Genomic DNA, 16962 nt, shown 5'->3' with positions numbered 1-16962 from the left:
CGAAGATGAAGTCATCAGTAAATTTATTGTTTCAGGTACATTTCCCTTTTGTGATGAAAACCAGGGGGAAGTAGGAGAGGGACAACATTCTGGGTTCCAGATAATCCAAACATTAACTCTGTTAGCACAGTCCTGTCCACTGAAGACTAAGACTAACCCCTCAGCAGTTCCACAAAATGAACTAGCAGGGCTTTGTTATTAATTGCAAGTGTAACACAATGTACAATTCTACAGAAAGAAACTACTCAGACATATAAATCTATTTGTTTCCTGAATTAAATTTAATAGATGAGGCCACATCTGTATAATGCTACTGAGTGTTCCAAGAAAGATGTAGGAAAGATGTAGCTATCTTGAGGATAGCACTGATTGCCATGTTAATGGCTCATTCACAATGCTCATTAGCCCCCCGTTGCTTTCATTTAGCATAATGAGCCACACTGAAATGAATTTATATTTTTATTCAAGCAAATGGTGCTGACAGCAGACATGGGCAGGGGGAGGGTGGTACTTTATCTTGGGAAACAGGCTGTAGAGCGAAACAATATCAGAGTCCTGAGTGCACAGGGTGGCCCTGACCAGCCTCATCCAGCTCTTACTGCTGTCCCTCAGGACAAGGAAGCCAGGAGCTGAGGGTGACCAAAACACAAGCCAGGCAAACACCTCTCCAACAGAGCACAGCCTGACCCTCACCAGAGAAAAGCAAGCAGAGCAGAGGCAGCAACAGGTCCAGCAGTCCCGCGACCATCAGGCAAACACAAGGTAACGTGCTATTTGCATGATCAATCCAGGAAACCCAAACAGCAATTCAGGAACAGAATTAGCAGCAAGGACACCTACAACTTACCTCTGTCATCCCAGCATAAGATACAGACCTGCTTAAGCGGGTCAGGAGGAGGGCCACAAAGATAGCATCTTCCCTAGGAGGATAGGCTGAGAGAGCTGGGGTTGTTCAGTCTGGGGAAGAGAATGCTCCCAGGAAGAGAATGCTCCCAGGAGACCTTAGAGCAGCTTCCAGTGCCTAAAGGGGCCCACAGGAAAAGATGGGGAAGAACTCTTTTAACAGAGAGTATAATAGGATGAGGGATAAGGGTTTTAAACTGAAAGAGGGCAGATTTGGATTAGATATTAAGAATAAATTCTCTACTATTGAGGGTGATGCATTGGCAGAGGTTGCCCAGAGAAGCTGTGGCTGCCCCATCCTTGGCAGTGTTTAAGACCAGCTTGGACAGGGTTTGGAGCAGCCTGGGGTAGTGGAAGGTGTCCTTGCCCATGGCAGAGGGTTGGAACTGGATGAGCTTTATTAGTGCGGTCAAGATCCTGACAATTGATGGCAGGAAGTCAGATTTTGGGCTGAAAGGAAAGATGATAAATTTTTCATGGTTTATCAGAGATGTGGGTCAGGACATTCGTAAAACTTTGTCATAAAAGGTTAAGTTCAGGATAATTATATGATTGCAATTTATTAAGAGATAGAATTTAAATACATTGGAGTGTTTTCCTGTTTATGTAATTATTTTATAGTAGGTTAATTACAGTAGTTTAGGAAATTACTGCTCATTTGTATCTAAAGCACTGTAAATAACCAAATGCATGCTCTTACTCTGCCCAAATTGAAAAAAACCCTCACCATCATGATACACCCACACATTGATTCTGCAGTTAGAACAGGAATCTATAGTTCAGATTTCTTAATCAAAAACGTCGAGGAGTGAGCGAGTGAGCACCTGTCAACAGGGAGTCTTTACACTGAATCCCTTTTCAATCTCCTTGTGGAAGATGTTATATACAGTGTTGTTTGAAATAAGGGTTAATATAGCTATTTTTACAATACATTGTGTACAGATTCATGTACAACAATCATCAGGTTTTGCATTTGATTATTTTCATTTTTTTTTTATGTATGAATGCTGAATTTCACTTCTACAGGACCCTGTTTTGCTCACTTGCTTTCTAGAAATTACTGGAATTATTTCTGTGGTATGGAGCAGGTCTGTGTGATTCCAGCTTGGTATTTTCCATGTGTCACTGAAAGTCAGTATCCTCTGCAGCTTGTATTCCCAGCATTACGCTGGGTAGGGACTAGAAGAAAATACTCAAAAGTAACATTGCAGTGACTTAAATTTGCTTTGTTTTTAGTGGAGGATGCATCCCATTTGCACATGGAGTTAGGCTTGTCAGGATGATTTCAAAGTAAAGAGAAAAGGGAAAGCCATCCATTACAGGACTCGATCTCATGGTAATTTGTGCCTGCTATTTTCATTAAAAGTTGTGTAGGGTACAGTTTTGTCCATGAGCACTTATTCTCTGGTCCATGAGAAGTACAGATCATTTGCAGAATGAGATACTTGGAGCTGATCCCTTATGGCTTTAAGGCAGTTTGCCTTTGGGGCAGACCTTGGGTGAACATATCCCTGCTTGTGTTGGCGAGTCTCTTTCCAATGCCAGTTGTTTTAACTCCAGGATATGTGTGTGAGATACTATGAGGGGCATTCAAGAGATATGGGCTCAATCTGACATAATGTAGTCCAAGACACCAGAGAGAGGGCTAAAATGGAATATACATTCTTGTGAGAGATTGCTCCCATCTGTGCTTTATATGGCATAATTTATATTCTAATGTGTTCTTCCCATGACAACATCTGAGCAAAAAACTGAAGATGGCAGGAGTGCAAGCTGGTTTTTTTAAAGTGAGAAATGATGTGTGCCTCCTCCTTTCTCCTTGGCTTCTATTTGAAATGTTTCTGGATGGCTCAGTTTTGAGCACTGTCAGTTTGTATTCAGCTCAGCTTGCCAAAGTTTGCCCTGAAAGCTCCATAATTATATTATTCAGGAGTGAGAAAATGCACGAAAGTAAACCAGTCAGTTCACATCTTGGTGTCTGAAAACTACGTTCTGCCCTCAGTTTGCTCTTGAACTCTGAAGACTAACTCATAACTGGTGCACTAAAACTCTGATGACTCCTGAAACGCACAGGCTGGAGACAAGGTATCACATAATGAACCATACTGAATCATTAAAACATACACACCAACAGAAAGGCAGGTAAAGCTCAAAGCCTACAAAGTCTGATTTTCTTTGAATCTGAATCAAAAACCCAATGACTAGTTAGTTAAACATACAACCCTGTCTTTCTTTTACCCTGTATTTTGTGCACAGATTGATTCTCCATTTGGCTTGTGATATAATGGTGCAGTGGCTGACGTGAGGCACAAGGGAGCTATTAGATTTCTCCACACTAAATTTACATTAAGCTTCAGTACTTTTTGTATGTTTATGAATGTGAAAAAGGAGTAAAGATAGTCTTACTTCTATTTCTAGTTGGCTTTATATAAATTTGAACTGAAAAAATGTTCACTTCCTTTACATTTGTCATTCAGATGTATTGCTGTACCTATGAGGGGTATTTCTGTTACTATAGGGAACTGTGAAAATTAGATGGAGAACATTCTGGGGAATGATTCCTTTATATTATCATGATTCAGAGATGCTTGGTCTGGGAAAATAACAGAGGAACATTTGTCAGGTGAATTTAAATAGTACACTGAAGTATTTCATCACAACGTTTCTACATCTTTTGACTTGTCTCTTTGTGGGCTTGTTATTTGTCAGCAAGGATTGTCAGATCGCTTGCAGAGAGGCTCAGACTGACTGGACAGTGAAGGGGATGTTAGGTCACCTCTTCCTCAGGGCTGACTGGCAAAAGACAGGTGCTGATGCAGCACAGAGGAACTGTGTCCACTGACTAAATATCTTACATTAGAAGTGGAAGGGAGGCTTTGGCTTTGTTAGAATGAGTGTCCATGATCTGACAGCCCTCATGGATTTCTTGGAGTTTTGATGGCAAATCTTGAAGCCCCAGGTTCTGGAATTGATAATCATGATTTTTAAGGCTTTATGCTTCTGAAGAGGGGACTGAGAAAATGACTCACTGAATCTGAAGGCCCTGAAGACTAACACATAAATAACATTTATTGTACGTCTGTAACTATAACTATGTATCTTTTTATTACTCCGGTTTTGCTGAATATTCAAACAATGTCATGATTCTTTGAGACCTAACTTCTGGAAGCTCAGAGCTTACTAATTTATGGAAGTGCTGCTGGTCTTTGTCCTGCCCATGAAGCAGGTCCCCTCTAAACTGGGACATAGCATACACTGTGTTTCAATCCTTGTTACAAGGAGTGTGGCTCAACTGGCTTATGAGCTGGATCTTCACTGATGTGTGATGCCTCTAAGGGTAAAATGCTCACATTAAAGAACCAGAAAGTGGGCTTCATATCACATAAAATTTCTCAAAGCTGGTAAATTCTAGTAAGTGGTGGGGATATTTGGGAGATTGTAAAGGAAGTCATGTGAAGAATGATTGCAAAACAGGCTGGTATGCAAACATAGGAGGGAGTCTTGAGTCTGTCTCTGTGAACACTCGATCTGGTGATGTCTCCTGGCAACTCCCTTCAGCTCCCCAGGGAGCCTCTGCCTGGTACAGTCTGGCATCAGTCCTTGCTGTCTGTGGAAAACACACGCCACTATTCCTCGCCTACTGGCCACTAGCAAACACCTCCACAGCAAAACACTGTAGGAATGGCCTGCCATTCCATATTCCTGCATAATCCCTCTGACAACCAAATGTATTAAAAACTAATTTTCATCCAGGCAAGTCAGACTCCCTGAAATCAAGCTGTGTTCTCTGAAGGCAGCAAATCCTGAGGTGCCTTGCATGCGTTTTTACTAGAACTGGGATAAACTTCATGTTTCAGTTATTCTTTTTGATGTGCATTTTTGAAGGAAATACCGTATTATACCCAAGTAAACCAGCAGCTTTAGAAGCATCACCAGCAGGTCAAGGGAAGCTATTCTCCCCCTCTACTCTGTCCTGATGAGACCCCCCCCTGCAGTCCTGCATCCAGCCCTGGGGCTCTCATCATAAGAAGGACTTGGAGCTGTTGAAGAGAGTCCAGGGGAGGCCATAGAGATGCTGTCAGGGCTGGAACAGCTCTCCTCTGGAGACATGCTGAGGGAGCTGGGCTGGTTCAGCCTGGAGAACAGAAGGCCCCTTAAGGGGAGACCTTATAACATTCTTCCAGTACCTAAAGGGGGCCTACAAGAAATCTGGAGAGGGGCCTTTTGGCAAGGGCAGTTAGTTATAGGAAAAGGGGGAATGGCTTTAACCTGACAGGAGTGATTTAGAGAAGATACTAGAAGAAGTTCTTTACTGTGAAGGTTGTATGAACCTGTTCAGGTTGCCCAGAGAAACCCAGAGACACCTAAGTCAGAGCACTGATCAAGTATGTAGACTAGCTGAATATACCCTACAACTAATGAAAAGCTGCTCTGATTCTGCCTGAGAAGAAAACAGAAGAGCACGGGTGCTGGGCAAACATGATCAGTGGTGTTCATACCAGTAGAGGGCTGCCCGCATACACTGCATCCAGGAGACTGAAAGGTATCAAGCATGCAGGCTCCTTTCTGTTTGTCTTTTCAGAATAGTATTCGCATCTTTACATTTGCAATGCCCGTTTTTTCTTCCCCAGCTGGCTCTCAAAACCAAAGTGAAATAGTGAAATCCTATGAGATTCATTTCCCAGGCGATGAACAGAGACGTGCACAAGGCCTGAAACATGGAATGATGTTTCATGTGCCGAGCTGCTTGTTTCTAGCAAGTCCTGCTCAGAGGGACCGCACCGTCTGCATCATTCCCAGACTTTTACAGCAGCAGTAGGGGTGCTAATAGCAGTGACGAAGTTGTGATTAATTTCTCTCTCCTTTTTGTTTGTATTAATAAGGTGCAAGCTTATTATTTACAGTCTGATTTCCATTAGACATTAGGGCTTGATGTCGCCACTAGATACAGACCACTGAGATCCAACTCAGAGATTCTTTAACAGCTCTGTCTGGGCCACCATTATTTTTGTTTGCATGTTTATATAGCAGTGAATCATAGTGAGAAGAATCAATACCAGAACATCTCCGCTTGCTTGCATTTCCTGTTTATGGCCTTCTATTTACCACCAGAAATGCTGGAAATATATTATGCAGAGGCAAACCAGAGGATTAATATTCATGTGGTACATTTCACAAGGATGTGAAGATAAAAAATTGTGGCTTTTATTTTTTAAAGTCCTAAGTATGTATGCAGAGAGCTGCCTAAGAGAGATATATAGTCATGTTTTGAGTGTGTGTGCCTGTGCACTTTACAAGTATATATTCTTATTTAGGTATCGACATGTAATGGTGCATCTTCTCTCAGGATCTCTTGCATCATACTTCCAGGATAACATTCAGCTATTTAAAATAAATAATCTTGCTAGAACTCAGTGAGAAATATTGGACTAGATTCATTCCAGGTGTTAATTTAACTGACTTAGATCTAAAACAGAACTCAGGGTTACATTTGGGAGAGTCATTATTGATGCGTGCACTGATGTCAAAACAAGACTGTTTAACTTTGTATTGTCCCCAGAGAAAACTTTGCTGAACTCACAGTAGTCCTGTTCGCTCCACCCTGTAGCATGCTTATGCATGGCCACCTGTACTTCCATTTACAGTAACACTGTAGTTGTGTTTCCACTTACAGTAACACTGCCTTTCCGTTTCCCTGATGAAACTAAGAGACATTTGGATACTAAATATGACTGCTCATTTAAATAAGACTTTGTGTACCAATGTTTCCTGTTAGCAGCACACTACAAAGCACTGTTCTTGTCACTGTGCCATACTAAAATGGTGATTCATGGTTAAATCAGTACAAATGAAGGGCCTTGGTTTTGATTTGTCTGATTTTGTCAGTCAGATTGGGTTGACAGCTGAGGGTAGATAGAGATCTTTGATACAAAAGTGAGGTGAAACTTTCAGGTCAGCTTTCCTTTGTCTTGTGTGGGAGGTGGAATTGTGGCAGAGAATATTCTTCATGCTTCACAGCATGGTCCTTTTGGTAATGGCTCTGAGCTTTCATTGGAGATATGGCAGTTAGGTGGCCATCAGAAACTGGATGGAGGATACTTGCAGGCTCCTGGGCACCAGGTTGCTATCAGACAACATTGAACTTGACCCAATGCCTTTGCCATGAAGCACATAATGCTCTTTTTCTGTCCCTTAGCAAAGGGATATAATTGCCTGGCAGCACCCACAGTTGATAAGGTGACACCTCTGGCATAACTAGTAAAATAAGTTAGTATTTCTAAATGTAATAAGCTTTGATTTTGAAGAAATGATTCATGTATAAGATCAGAAGGAAACATCTTCTGAAGCAGACAGTGTCCCATTTCCCTCCAGGATCTTTGATTTCTGTCTTGATAGGCAAAATCATTCCCTTTGGTTCCTCTGAACCTGGAATTCTATTTTTTATTTTTTGAGGCAGTGACTTGGGGAGGATTCAGGTGAAATCTTCATTGATCCTGAGCCTGGTATTGCACAAGGTACTGCTGGGATATAGTGCAGGTCCCTTTCTGTTTTGTGTTTGTGAACAACCTACCCCAAGGTGCTCATTAGCCAGAAGAATTGCATATACACAGAGAACTGTTTTGTTCCTCCATAAAAATACAGTTGTTGTGGTGGTGACTTTAACTGATTGGCCTCATCCTGAGCATCCTGGGCTTCTGAAATCAGCAAAACCTTGTGAGATTGCTCGCAATTCCTAACAACACCCATCCTCATTAAAGATTTGTTAGATGCAGTCAAACCATTTAAATATTTGTATTTCTCTTCCACAAAATCTGGCCACTTATGGCTTGTATTCAACAAGATCTGTCTTTGGTGGTTGGTACCTCTGGTTTATGATTGTAATCAGCTGTTTTCTTGCCCTATATATTCTGTAGGCTGGAAGAAATTCTTTTGTGCACCTAACTTTGACATCCAGATGTGATTTGTGCCATGCCAGGTGTTTCTTTTCCCACTTGAGTTCAATGATGCCTGAACAAAAGCCATGAGGCAAAGCATGGCTGGCTGTTATCTGTTGCTTCTGAGAGCAGGCAATGCGAATGCCACTAATCTTAAATGTTCTTTGGGACATTTTATTTTTCTCAGAGGAAGAAGGTTCACATCAGATTTCTTAGATGAATAAAGTCTTGAGGATATTTATGGGTACTACATAATAATGATACATCAGTTTTAAATTGAACACTGTGCTTCAGAAGTGGCTGCAATAAGAGGAATCAGCATGGTCTCCATGGGTTTATGTAGCAAAAATGAACACCAATTACAGTGCAGTTTTTCCACTGGGATTTAGCCCAACATTTTGTCTAATTATGGTATGAATCCCACACTGGAGAAAACCCTGCTTCTGTAAAGAACTAATTCCCTCTAGAAATGCTAAAACTCTTAAAGAACTCTAATTAGAATACATTTCTCAGTAGATAGAATCAGAGAGAGAGCCTGTGCCAGCCACTTACCACAACAAAAAACACAGGAAAAGATGAAGGAATACCCTGGGAGACAGAGAGGGAATGGGAAGTAGTTTGGATAAACTTCCCTCATTCTTCATCTAGGCTTGTACTAAATAAATAGCGTGATGGTCCTATGCCTCAAAGCGTTACTGTCAATGGAGAGTTGATAGATTTCTTGACATATACTCAAGTAATAATGTTGGACTAGAGAGACTTTGGGAGAAAAGGGCTGAAAACAAGTTCTATGATACTCCTAAATTCTGAGACACTCCAAACTAATGTGGCTACCCAGACTTCTTAGGCATGCAGTTAGCTTTGTGTATTGTAGTTCCTGTCACCAAGCATGTTATATCATAAACTGGGTTGCCTGTGATGGAAAAGGGGAAACCCTCTGATTTCCTCACTCCCAGTCCTATTCTTCAGACCAAGTTCCAACATCAATTTGATTGGATTTCTGCAAATCTGAAATAGTTCATTAAGCTGCAGTGCTCTATTGGGGGTTGTTCAAAAGACTGCAGAATGGCAAAAAAAGCAGAGAGAAGAGCTGCAGGGCTTCTTCAGCACAGCAGAGGATGGTTGTAGATGAGCATGACAAAGAATAGTCTATGGTCACTCCAGGATGAGATAACCACAGGTACACACTGGAATGGCCTAAACGGTGCCTTCCCCAGCTGTCTGGTGAAATTGAGTTCAAACTCCTATTTTCATTCAATGGAATGGTCTCACATCCTTCATAACACTGAATGAAAGATCTTTCAGACTCACAAGAAGGCAGAAACAGCTTTCCCCAGAGGAGAAGTGCAGGTCACATTTATTTACAGATGGGTCTACTAAGAAAAATGAAAACAAATGACGATTACTGCTGCAAGATGATGCCTTGGGAAGTGGAAATAGCTGCATCTAATCACCTGAGGGACAGACAGCAGCTCTCACTGCTTCCTGGCCATGGAGACGTTTGTTTGCAGTGTTTGTCTTTCCTTGTGGGAAACAATTGAGAGAATTTATACACCCACAAAGACAAAATCTGCAGAAATGAGACAAAACCTCACAGGCTTCCTGCATCAGCAACATTGAAGTCAAACCATGTGATAACAAGTCAGGAAAGGTGGTTGGCTTCTCCTCATTTTTACCTTTAAATTACATCAAAGGGAATGTGACTTTAAGAATGTAAAGATTTTATTTAGATAATTTCTTCCTATCAGTTTCCTGTGTAAGTGGTTCACACAGTGATATGCAAAGGTAAATGGAAGGAGAAGCAACGGGACATGCACAAAGATAAACTGGGTATAGCTCAACTGCATTTGCTGCATCTGAACTCAGTGAAAAGAACTGCTTGTTGAATAGTCCCATAGTCTGTCTGCATCCCAGAGTCTTCTGCTGGCAGTGCATCCCTGTGGCTGAATAGAGAAGGTGAGGAATTCACTAAATAGTCGTATTTGCTTCCAGTGTCTAAGACAGAAGTAAAGCTGGGATCAAACTGTCTCGTTTCAAGTGATACTTTACACAGATGCCCCCTAAAGCCAACAATTAATCTGAAATGAGTGGCACTGCTTGAGCCTATTTCTGCATATGAGCTAGTCCCTCAGATCCACACATGGGAATGGCACAGAGCAGTGACCATTGATAGTACTATGTCTCTTTATTTTGTAAGCACCCCCAATTTTCTGTAGCAGATGGACAAGTGAGAAGGAAACAGACTCCTGGAGGGGAAGGGTATGGAACCTGCAGTTCTCCAAGATCCAGCAAATCCATGCAGAAGTTCCAGTAGCCACTCCGTATAGCTAAAGAATGCGAAAGTCCACGAAGTCCCACTCAGCAAACACAGATCAATGCATCCAGCAGCCTCTTTTCTTGGTGATGTCAGGTCTTGGACATTACAAATGAGAATGAAAAGGGGGAAAAGACATTCTTTTATTTCTCAATGGGAAAGGCTTTAAAATTTGGCGGCATTGTACAATCAGGTGAGGCACTCTGAGTGCCTCTGGGATTGTTGATATATCAAGTGGGACAGATACTTTGTGTGAAATGAAGCTTTAGAAAGGAAAACTTGTGTTGATAGGGCTGCCTTCCTTAGCAGTATTACATAGAAATACACAGTCTGCTCAAAGATACCATGTGATAAAATGTAATCATATACAAAGTGGTTACATTTTTATTTGCAGTATATTTATTGAATAAGTTTTAAAGGGCTGTGAGACTCTTCTGAGTTAACGTTCTTTAGTATGAAGGAAAGAAACAGAGTCTTGACATCTGCCTCTGGCGGCTTTTCAGCTGAGGTCAGAGCAAGCAGAATTTGGGTCCCAACTTAAATTCTGATACTATCATTTCCCATTAGTAGGGCTGATGTTTATGTCAATATTTGAATCTGTCCTGCAGCTTCTTGGAAATAAGGTTTTTCCAGTGATAGTTGTGCTGGCTCATGTGGTTTAGTTGCTGATTTAATATGTTAGAACATTTATGTTCTAAATTGTAGCTTTTGAATGCCACATCAGAAAAATTAAGCAGTTGTACAGGACAAGAGAAATGTCTTGGGCTAGTCTGCTTCCTGATGGCTGAATGAGTGACAAATACCAAGCCAACTTGATCTGCATAGATTTTTGTTACATTTAAATGTCATTAACTAAGCAGCTGTCTGTCTTAGTTGGATTAATATCCAAATTATCACACAGAATTTGTGCTCTTGTGCAGTACTGAGAGTAGCGCTCCCTGAGGATCCAATCTTTAGATGGGGTGTGAAGCCGCCATCCTGCCTAGTGATACCTGTGTATTATCCCTGTGGCAGAAAGCTCAAGGGCAACCTGCCTCCTGCCTTCTTTTCCAGGTAAACACAGGCAAGCATGGCATGTGGATATTGCTGAGAGTGTGTTTGCTGTATTCCCTTAGAATCATAGAATCACAGAATCAGTTAGGTTGGAAAAGACCTTTAAGATCATCAAGTCCAACTGTTCTCCAGCAGTGGGAAGACCACCACTAAACCATGTCACTGAGGGCCTTGTCTACACAGCTTGTGAATACTTCCAGGGGTGGTGACTCCACCACTGCTCCATGTTCTAATGCCTAATTGCCCTCTTGGTGAAGAACTTTTTCCTAGTATCAGTCTAAACCTCCCTTGGCTCAGCTTAAGGCTGTTTCCTCTTGTCCTACCACTTGGGAGCAGAGATTGACCCCCACCTTGCTCCATCCTCCTTTCAGGTAGCTGTAGAGAGCGATAAAGTCCCCCCTGAGCCTTCTTTTGTCCATACCAAGCCCCCTCAGGTCCCTCAGCTGTTCGCCATCACAGTTGTGCTCCAGGCCCTTCCCCAGGTCTGTTGCCCTTCTCTGGCCCCACTCCAGCACCTCAATGTCTCTCTAGTAGTGGGGGGCCCAGAACTGACACAGGATTTGAGGTGCAGCCTCCATCACTGCCTTGGCCATGCTGCCACACTGGTGCTGATGCAGGCCAAGATGCTGTTTGCCTTCTTGGCTGCCTGGGCACAAGCTGCTCATGTTCAGCTCCATCAGCCAGCACCCCCAGGTCCTTTTCCATGAGCAGCTTTCCAGCTGCTCTTCCCCAAGCCTGGAGCATTGCAGTCATTGTGCTGTTTCACAGATTAAACCTGCTTATGTGTGGTTAATGGAGTATAAAAGGTGCTATTCTAAATAAGGAAGCAATTTTTAAAGTTTTGTACTAAATGTATCACTGAGAAAATACTAGTCCTGCCTGTGGACCAACTGTATCCAGTATGGATGTTACTTATCATTCTGTTCTCCACACAAACACAATCAGCTATAAAAGCCAAACCAAACAGCTCACCCATATACAGACTTTTAAAGGTAAATAACGAACCTGTTGTACACAAAGCATTTGAGAAGCAGTTTCTTGTTACTAATACAAGTCCATGGAATCCGTGTCTTCTCTAATTTTAGCATTGGTTTTGTGTGGAGATTTTATACTTCCCAAGCCCTTGGAGAAAGAAGAATTGGCAAATAAGTGTATATAAATGTGGAAAGCACATAGGGCTTGTATAGCTAAGCCAGAATGAGACTGAAATAAAGAAGAGAAGATGGGTAAAATTCATGCCTTGTAAAGACGTAGCTCAAACAATGTTGCTCAAGGTTTGTCTGTAAGAGGCAGTGACTTTCCCAGCAGTAACGTGCTGTATTTGATTCCATCTTTCCCATCCACAGAAACAAAGTCTGTCTCTGTGCATCAGTCAGAGGTGAGAGGATTGGGTCAGATTATCATTTCACAAATGTAAGGAAACATTTTTTTTCCTCACTGTTCCAAATGATCTGCCAGGATATTTGAATCCAGTGCTATCTTTTAGTGCTCAGTGAGTTAACTTTCCATCTGTGTGTTCCCCATTAGTCTATGTCCAAAGCTGTTCACACTATTCATTATTGCAGTGCCAGGCCCTGGCGTTTCTTCAACTTTCTTTGGAGGAAAACAAATGAAAAGTGAAAAAGCTTTGGCAGAACTGGTCTGTCTTTTGAGGAAGAAAACCCTACATGAGTACGAGAGGAAATGGGATTATGAATTTGGGTCTGTTTAGGAGAATGATGTCCATTTGACTCACACTTCACACTGCATTTTAATTACTGAGTGATACTTGGGAGGCTAAATGGCATGAACATGATTGTATTCACCTCAGTTATCTAATGGAGAACAAAGGCAGAGAGAGGTAGAATGTCTTTTTTTCTCCTGCTGCTCATTTCCTGCTGATGCTTTCTTTTGATTTTCAACCTTTGTTCAATTTTATTTTTATTTTCTTTCCTCTTTTAAAAGTTCCATCTCTTTCTGATATCTGGAATGCAACTCTTCCCTGTGTGGTTGTTAATGTCAGGAACCAATACTTCCAGCAGGTGATGACACATTTGTATACTTCTGAAACTCTGCTGTGTAAATCTGCCAATCAAGTAGGAAAAAAGCAGTTTATGGTTTTCCTTCTTGAATGGGATAAATTCCTGAGAATTCCAAACCACTGATAATTTCTGTACATGTCCCATGGGCTTTTCCTGCTTACGCCACTTCACTTTCTTGATTCAACTCTTCACAAGGAATTTAAGGGCAGAGAGATAAATCAGGCTCCAGAACAGGCTCTGGAATCCAGGCTCTGGAATCCAGGCTCCAGAACACATTCTGGTACATGTTTCTTTGGGTTTTTGGCTGTCGTTGTGGCTTTTACCATTTTCTGCAAGGCCTTTTGGAGGGATAGGAGGCTTTCCTAACAGCAGGTTTCTGTAATGTCAGTTTTACTGAGGCTGTTGCGCACACATTGTATGTAGTGTCAACAGCCAGTGGGCCCCAGCCAGTCAGTCTGAGCTGCCTGACACTCTCCAGATGCTCTGTGCTGCTGTTGATGGTTGTGCAGTAAGTTCCAGGGCTCAACAGACAGGCAGAGATTCTTTCCACAACCATTTTGCAGAACAAAACATGTTTCACAAGCACACAGGCCTTTTTGCTTTGGGGTCTCTAAGTGGTAGGAATCCTGCTGTGCATTTCCACATCTGTGAACTGCTGGACTGTATTCTCAGTGCTCTCTGGAGACGTGGTGATTGGGGCAATAACATGCTTCAGGCGCAAGAGCATGGAGAAAAGCAATATGAGAAGTATAGCCAGAAGTGTTAGGAACAATCCCACGTACATGTAGAGGCTGGAATATTTATCTGCTCTTGTGTCTGCTTCTGTAGCCAGAGTTGGAAAGTGGACGCGGCCCGTCAGGTTTCCACGGAATTTGAAATAAAGCTCAGTCATTGCTCTCTGTCACCTTTGGTCCATTTTCACCATTTACTTTCAGGTCTGCTGTCTTCTCTCACCAGACTCACCAAGTAGGTCAAGAGAGGAAACTTAGGATACACAATGGCTTCAGCAAGAACTGCTCCATCCTCTTCATCTCAAGACTGCTGGTTCACACAGTTAAGCAGATTGCATGAGATAGGCCTTTGCAACTCATTTTGCCATTTACAACAACAACAACAAGCATTAAGACTTGTGTTTTATATCTGGCTTTTATTTTGTCCTGAAAATGCTTTGGTCCTTCTTTTCGTAGGCCACCTCCTTTGGTAGGTGAAGAGCTTTAGTCCTTCTCTCAAACTGAACTACAAAGGTTTGCACAGCTCTGGTCTTTGCAGGTGCTGTTTTCCAGTCAGCTTTCTGCCAGCTTCTCCCACAGCATGTAGGTTGTCCTTGCGTGAGCTGGGGAAGGTTGTTCTCTGCTTTGCCAGACTGCTGGGGGGAATCTCTTCTTTCCTAATCCAGAGCTATTGATACATGCTTAAAGAGCATGGAGTTTTGAGTTTCTCATTAGGAACACACAAAAAGTTGACTTTCTAAAAGGGAAAAAATGAGAGAGAGAGAAATGAAACCAGGTATCGAAATAGCAAAGCCTATATGTTGTATCTCCTGAACAAATAAGAAAACCCTCACCTGCTCCTGTGAGAAACCTTATGATCAGGAGGAGCACTGAGTATTTAATTTTAAAGAAAGACCATGCAAATCTAATTGTTAAGGTCTCTTCTTTACTAGCACTCACTACTTAATGGGTAGGAGAAGGCCCCACATTCTGTGGAATTAGATGTCACAGAGGAAGGGGAGATACGAATCCAGCCAGTGTCTTCCACCATGTGTGTCTTATTCATTATTTACCAGGACCCTCTGTTTCTGAGGCAGGGTGCCCCAGACAGGCATCCAGAACTCTTACCTGTTCTGCTGGGGCAACTCTGTCACAGGATGTGATGCTCCACTTACTGCTTGGGAACAGAGCTTCCTAGAAATGGGAGAAATCTTAACGGTTTAGCATTTTTAATTCTTCTGGCTGGAAACAGAAAGTGTAAATGCCAAAATTTCACTGCAAATGGTGCATCCAAAAGCATCATGTTCTGCTTTTTTGGTTTTAGCTGAAACAAAATGGTAACACTGAAACAAAGTGATGCAGTCATTTGTAGTGCTCACTACATATACGCCTACATGAGATGTGAATGTAGTAATAGTAATATGGTAATATACTATGGTAGTCAGATTAAAACAAAGCATTAGGTCAAAATGATAAGAGTTCTGATGCTTTTAGATAAAAATTTCATGTAAAAGACATTCTGCTGCAAAAAATCATGACTTTCATGAGGCTTCAGCTTGTAAAATGTAGCTGTTTATTGACAATGTTTGGTTGTGTTCTCCCCATGCACCAGTGGGAACAACACCTTGCTGTTCTTCAGAGAGAGCTGCTTGAAATCTGGAGGCCTGAGTCATCAAGGGGCTGATATCCAGGTTTTCATTACAAGCAAGACAGCCCTATTTTGGCTCACGTGATAGGAAACATCTGATATGCTGAGTTGTTGAAGAAGGGACACTGGGGATCATCTACACCTTACCTCCCAACTCCTGCAACACCTTCTTCAGTAGCAAAGTATTTGAGATAACAGTGATGCAATTTAGGGACTATTGGGACAGATCCTGCTTAGTAAAAGGCTGTCTAAACTGGGCCAAACTGCTGATGGAAAAACTTGACTTCTGCAGTCCCTGGGTGGGTAGTGGAGTCTGCGCTATGCTTTGTGCAGGAAGATGTGGGCAAGCATGGAATGAAAACGGCTGCTCAGTACTTTTCCAGGGGATGACCCAACCCCTTTGGCGCCAGTTAGTTATACTGGCAGCAGGTTTGGTGCTGATGCAGAAGTGTGAGACATGAAAGTGAAGGTTGTGTTGCAGCCAGGCACTTTTGCTCTCAATTTTAGGGCAGTAACTGTGATTTTCACACTTTGAACCTATAAATGGGAATTCTTCCCCTATGAAAAATATTCTTAGGTTACACATCAGGTGGGAAATAGAGGGTGAGAAAGTTATTTGCCATATTAAACCTCTGTTTCTACAATATGATTTCTCTGTTGATAATGAAATGCAATCAGTCTGGAATTTGACACTTTTGTGGGTTCAAGTACAGAGCAGTGTCTTTGCCCATCTCATCTGCTGTCTTCCTGAGAGCAAAAGCCAGAGCTCGTTTCTCTCCTTAAGGAGCAGGGAGCCTAATGGCTTTACATACTTTATAACATTAGACTGCACAACACTGAAGACATTAGTCTGAGGTTCAGTAATGAACTGCAAACCAAGACATTGAATTAACAAAGTTCAGCTGGGCATTTATTGATAAAAGCAGCAGATTAATAGTGACAAGTGTTAGCAATGGGGAGTTGGCACAGCTTTTTGGTTTTGTAGTCTCAGCTATGGAATTGTCAGGAGCAATCAACCATTCAGACCATTGAAAGCTGTGGAATTAACAACATCTTTCCCAGAAATGAGCTGCAAATACTTCAGTAGCTCTAGGAAACCCCAAAGATTTTTGCTTTTCAATCTACCAAATTACCTCACTGAGCACATGGGTTTGGGTATTAGTAGATTTACCTTTGCACACTCCCCTTTAAGGAACAGAAGCTTGAAGCTTGTAGAGACCAAAGTCATGTGGAAATAAGTTGTACACAAGGATTCTATAAAAAGCTGTGTATAAAGGAGGTCAGCACTGTAACTTTGCATGACTTAGATCACAGGAGGCAAAACCTCACTGGTTTCCTTGGGAAGCCCTTGAGTCCATGGACAGAGATAGTAAGTAGA

The 16962-nt window shown here is 42.0% G+C and overlaps 2 protein-coding genes across 2 annotated transcripts in view; one reads left to right on the top strand and one right to left on the bottom strand.

Annotated features, from left to right (window-relative positions):
- The first annotated feature begins 747 nt into the window (after window positions 1–747).
- The window catches only part of DCX (doublecortin), a 112716-nt gene continuing 96501 nt past the window's right edge, over window positions 748–16962 (top strand). Inside the window, exon 1 of the mRNA XM_061445736.1 lies at window positions 748–762. The gene's annotated coding sequence lies outside the window, so the exon portion shown is untranslated. The remainder of the gene's footprint in view (window positions 763–16962) is intronic.
- On the bottom strand, window positions 13488–14689 carry SERTM2 (serine rich and transmembrane domain containing 2). The gene has a single exon (XM_061445508.1). It carries the CDS (start codon window positions 14116–14118, stop codon window positions 13837–13839), a length of 282 nt encoding a protein of 93 aa, XP_061301492.1. The 5' UTR covers window positions 14119–14689; the 3' UTR covers window positions 13488–13836.

Source organism: Pezoporus flaviventris, unplaced genomic scaffold (assembly GCF_033815535.1).
Source record: "Pezoporus flaviventris isolate CSIRO_AGI_PZ_B2104156 unplaced genomic scaffold, CSIRO_AGI_Pfla_v1 ptg000005l, whole genome shotgun sequence".
Taxonomy (NCBI): domain Eukaryota; kingdom Metazoa; phylum Chordata; class Aves; order Psittaciformes; family Psittacidae; genus Pezoporus; species Pezoporus flaviventris.
This window is presented reverse-complemented; position numbering and strand designations above follow the sequence as displayed.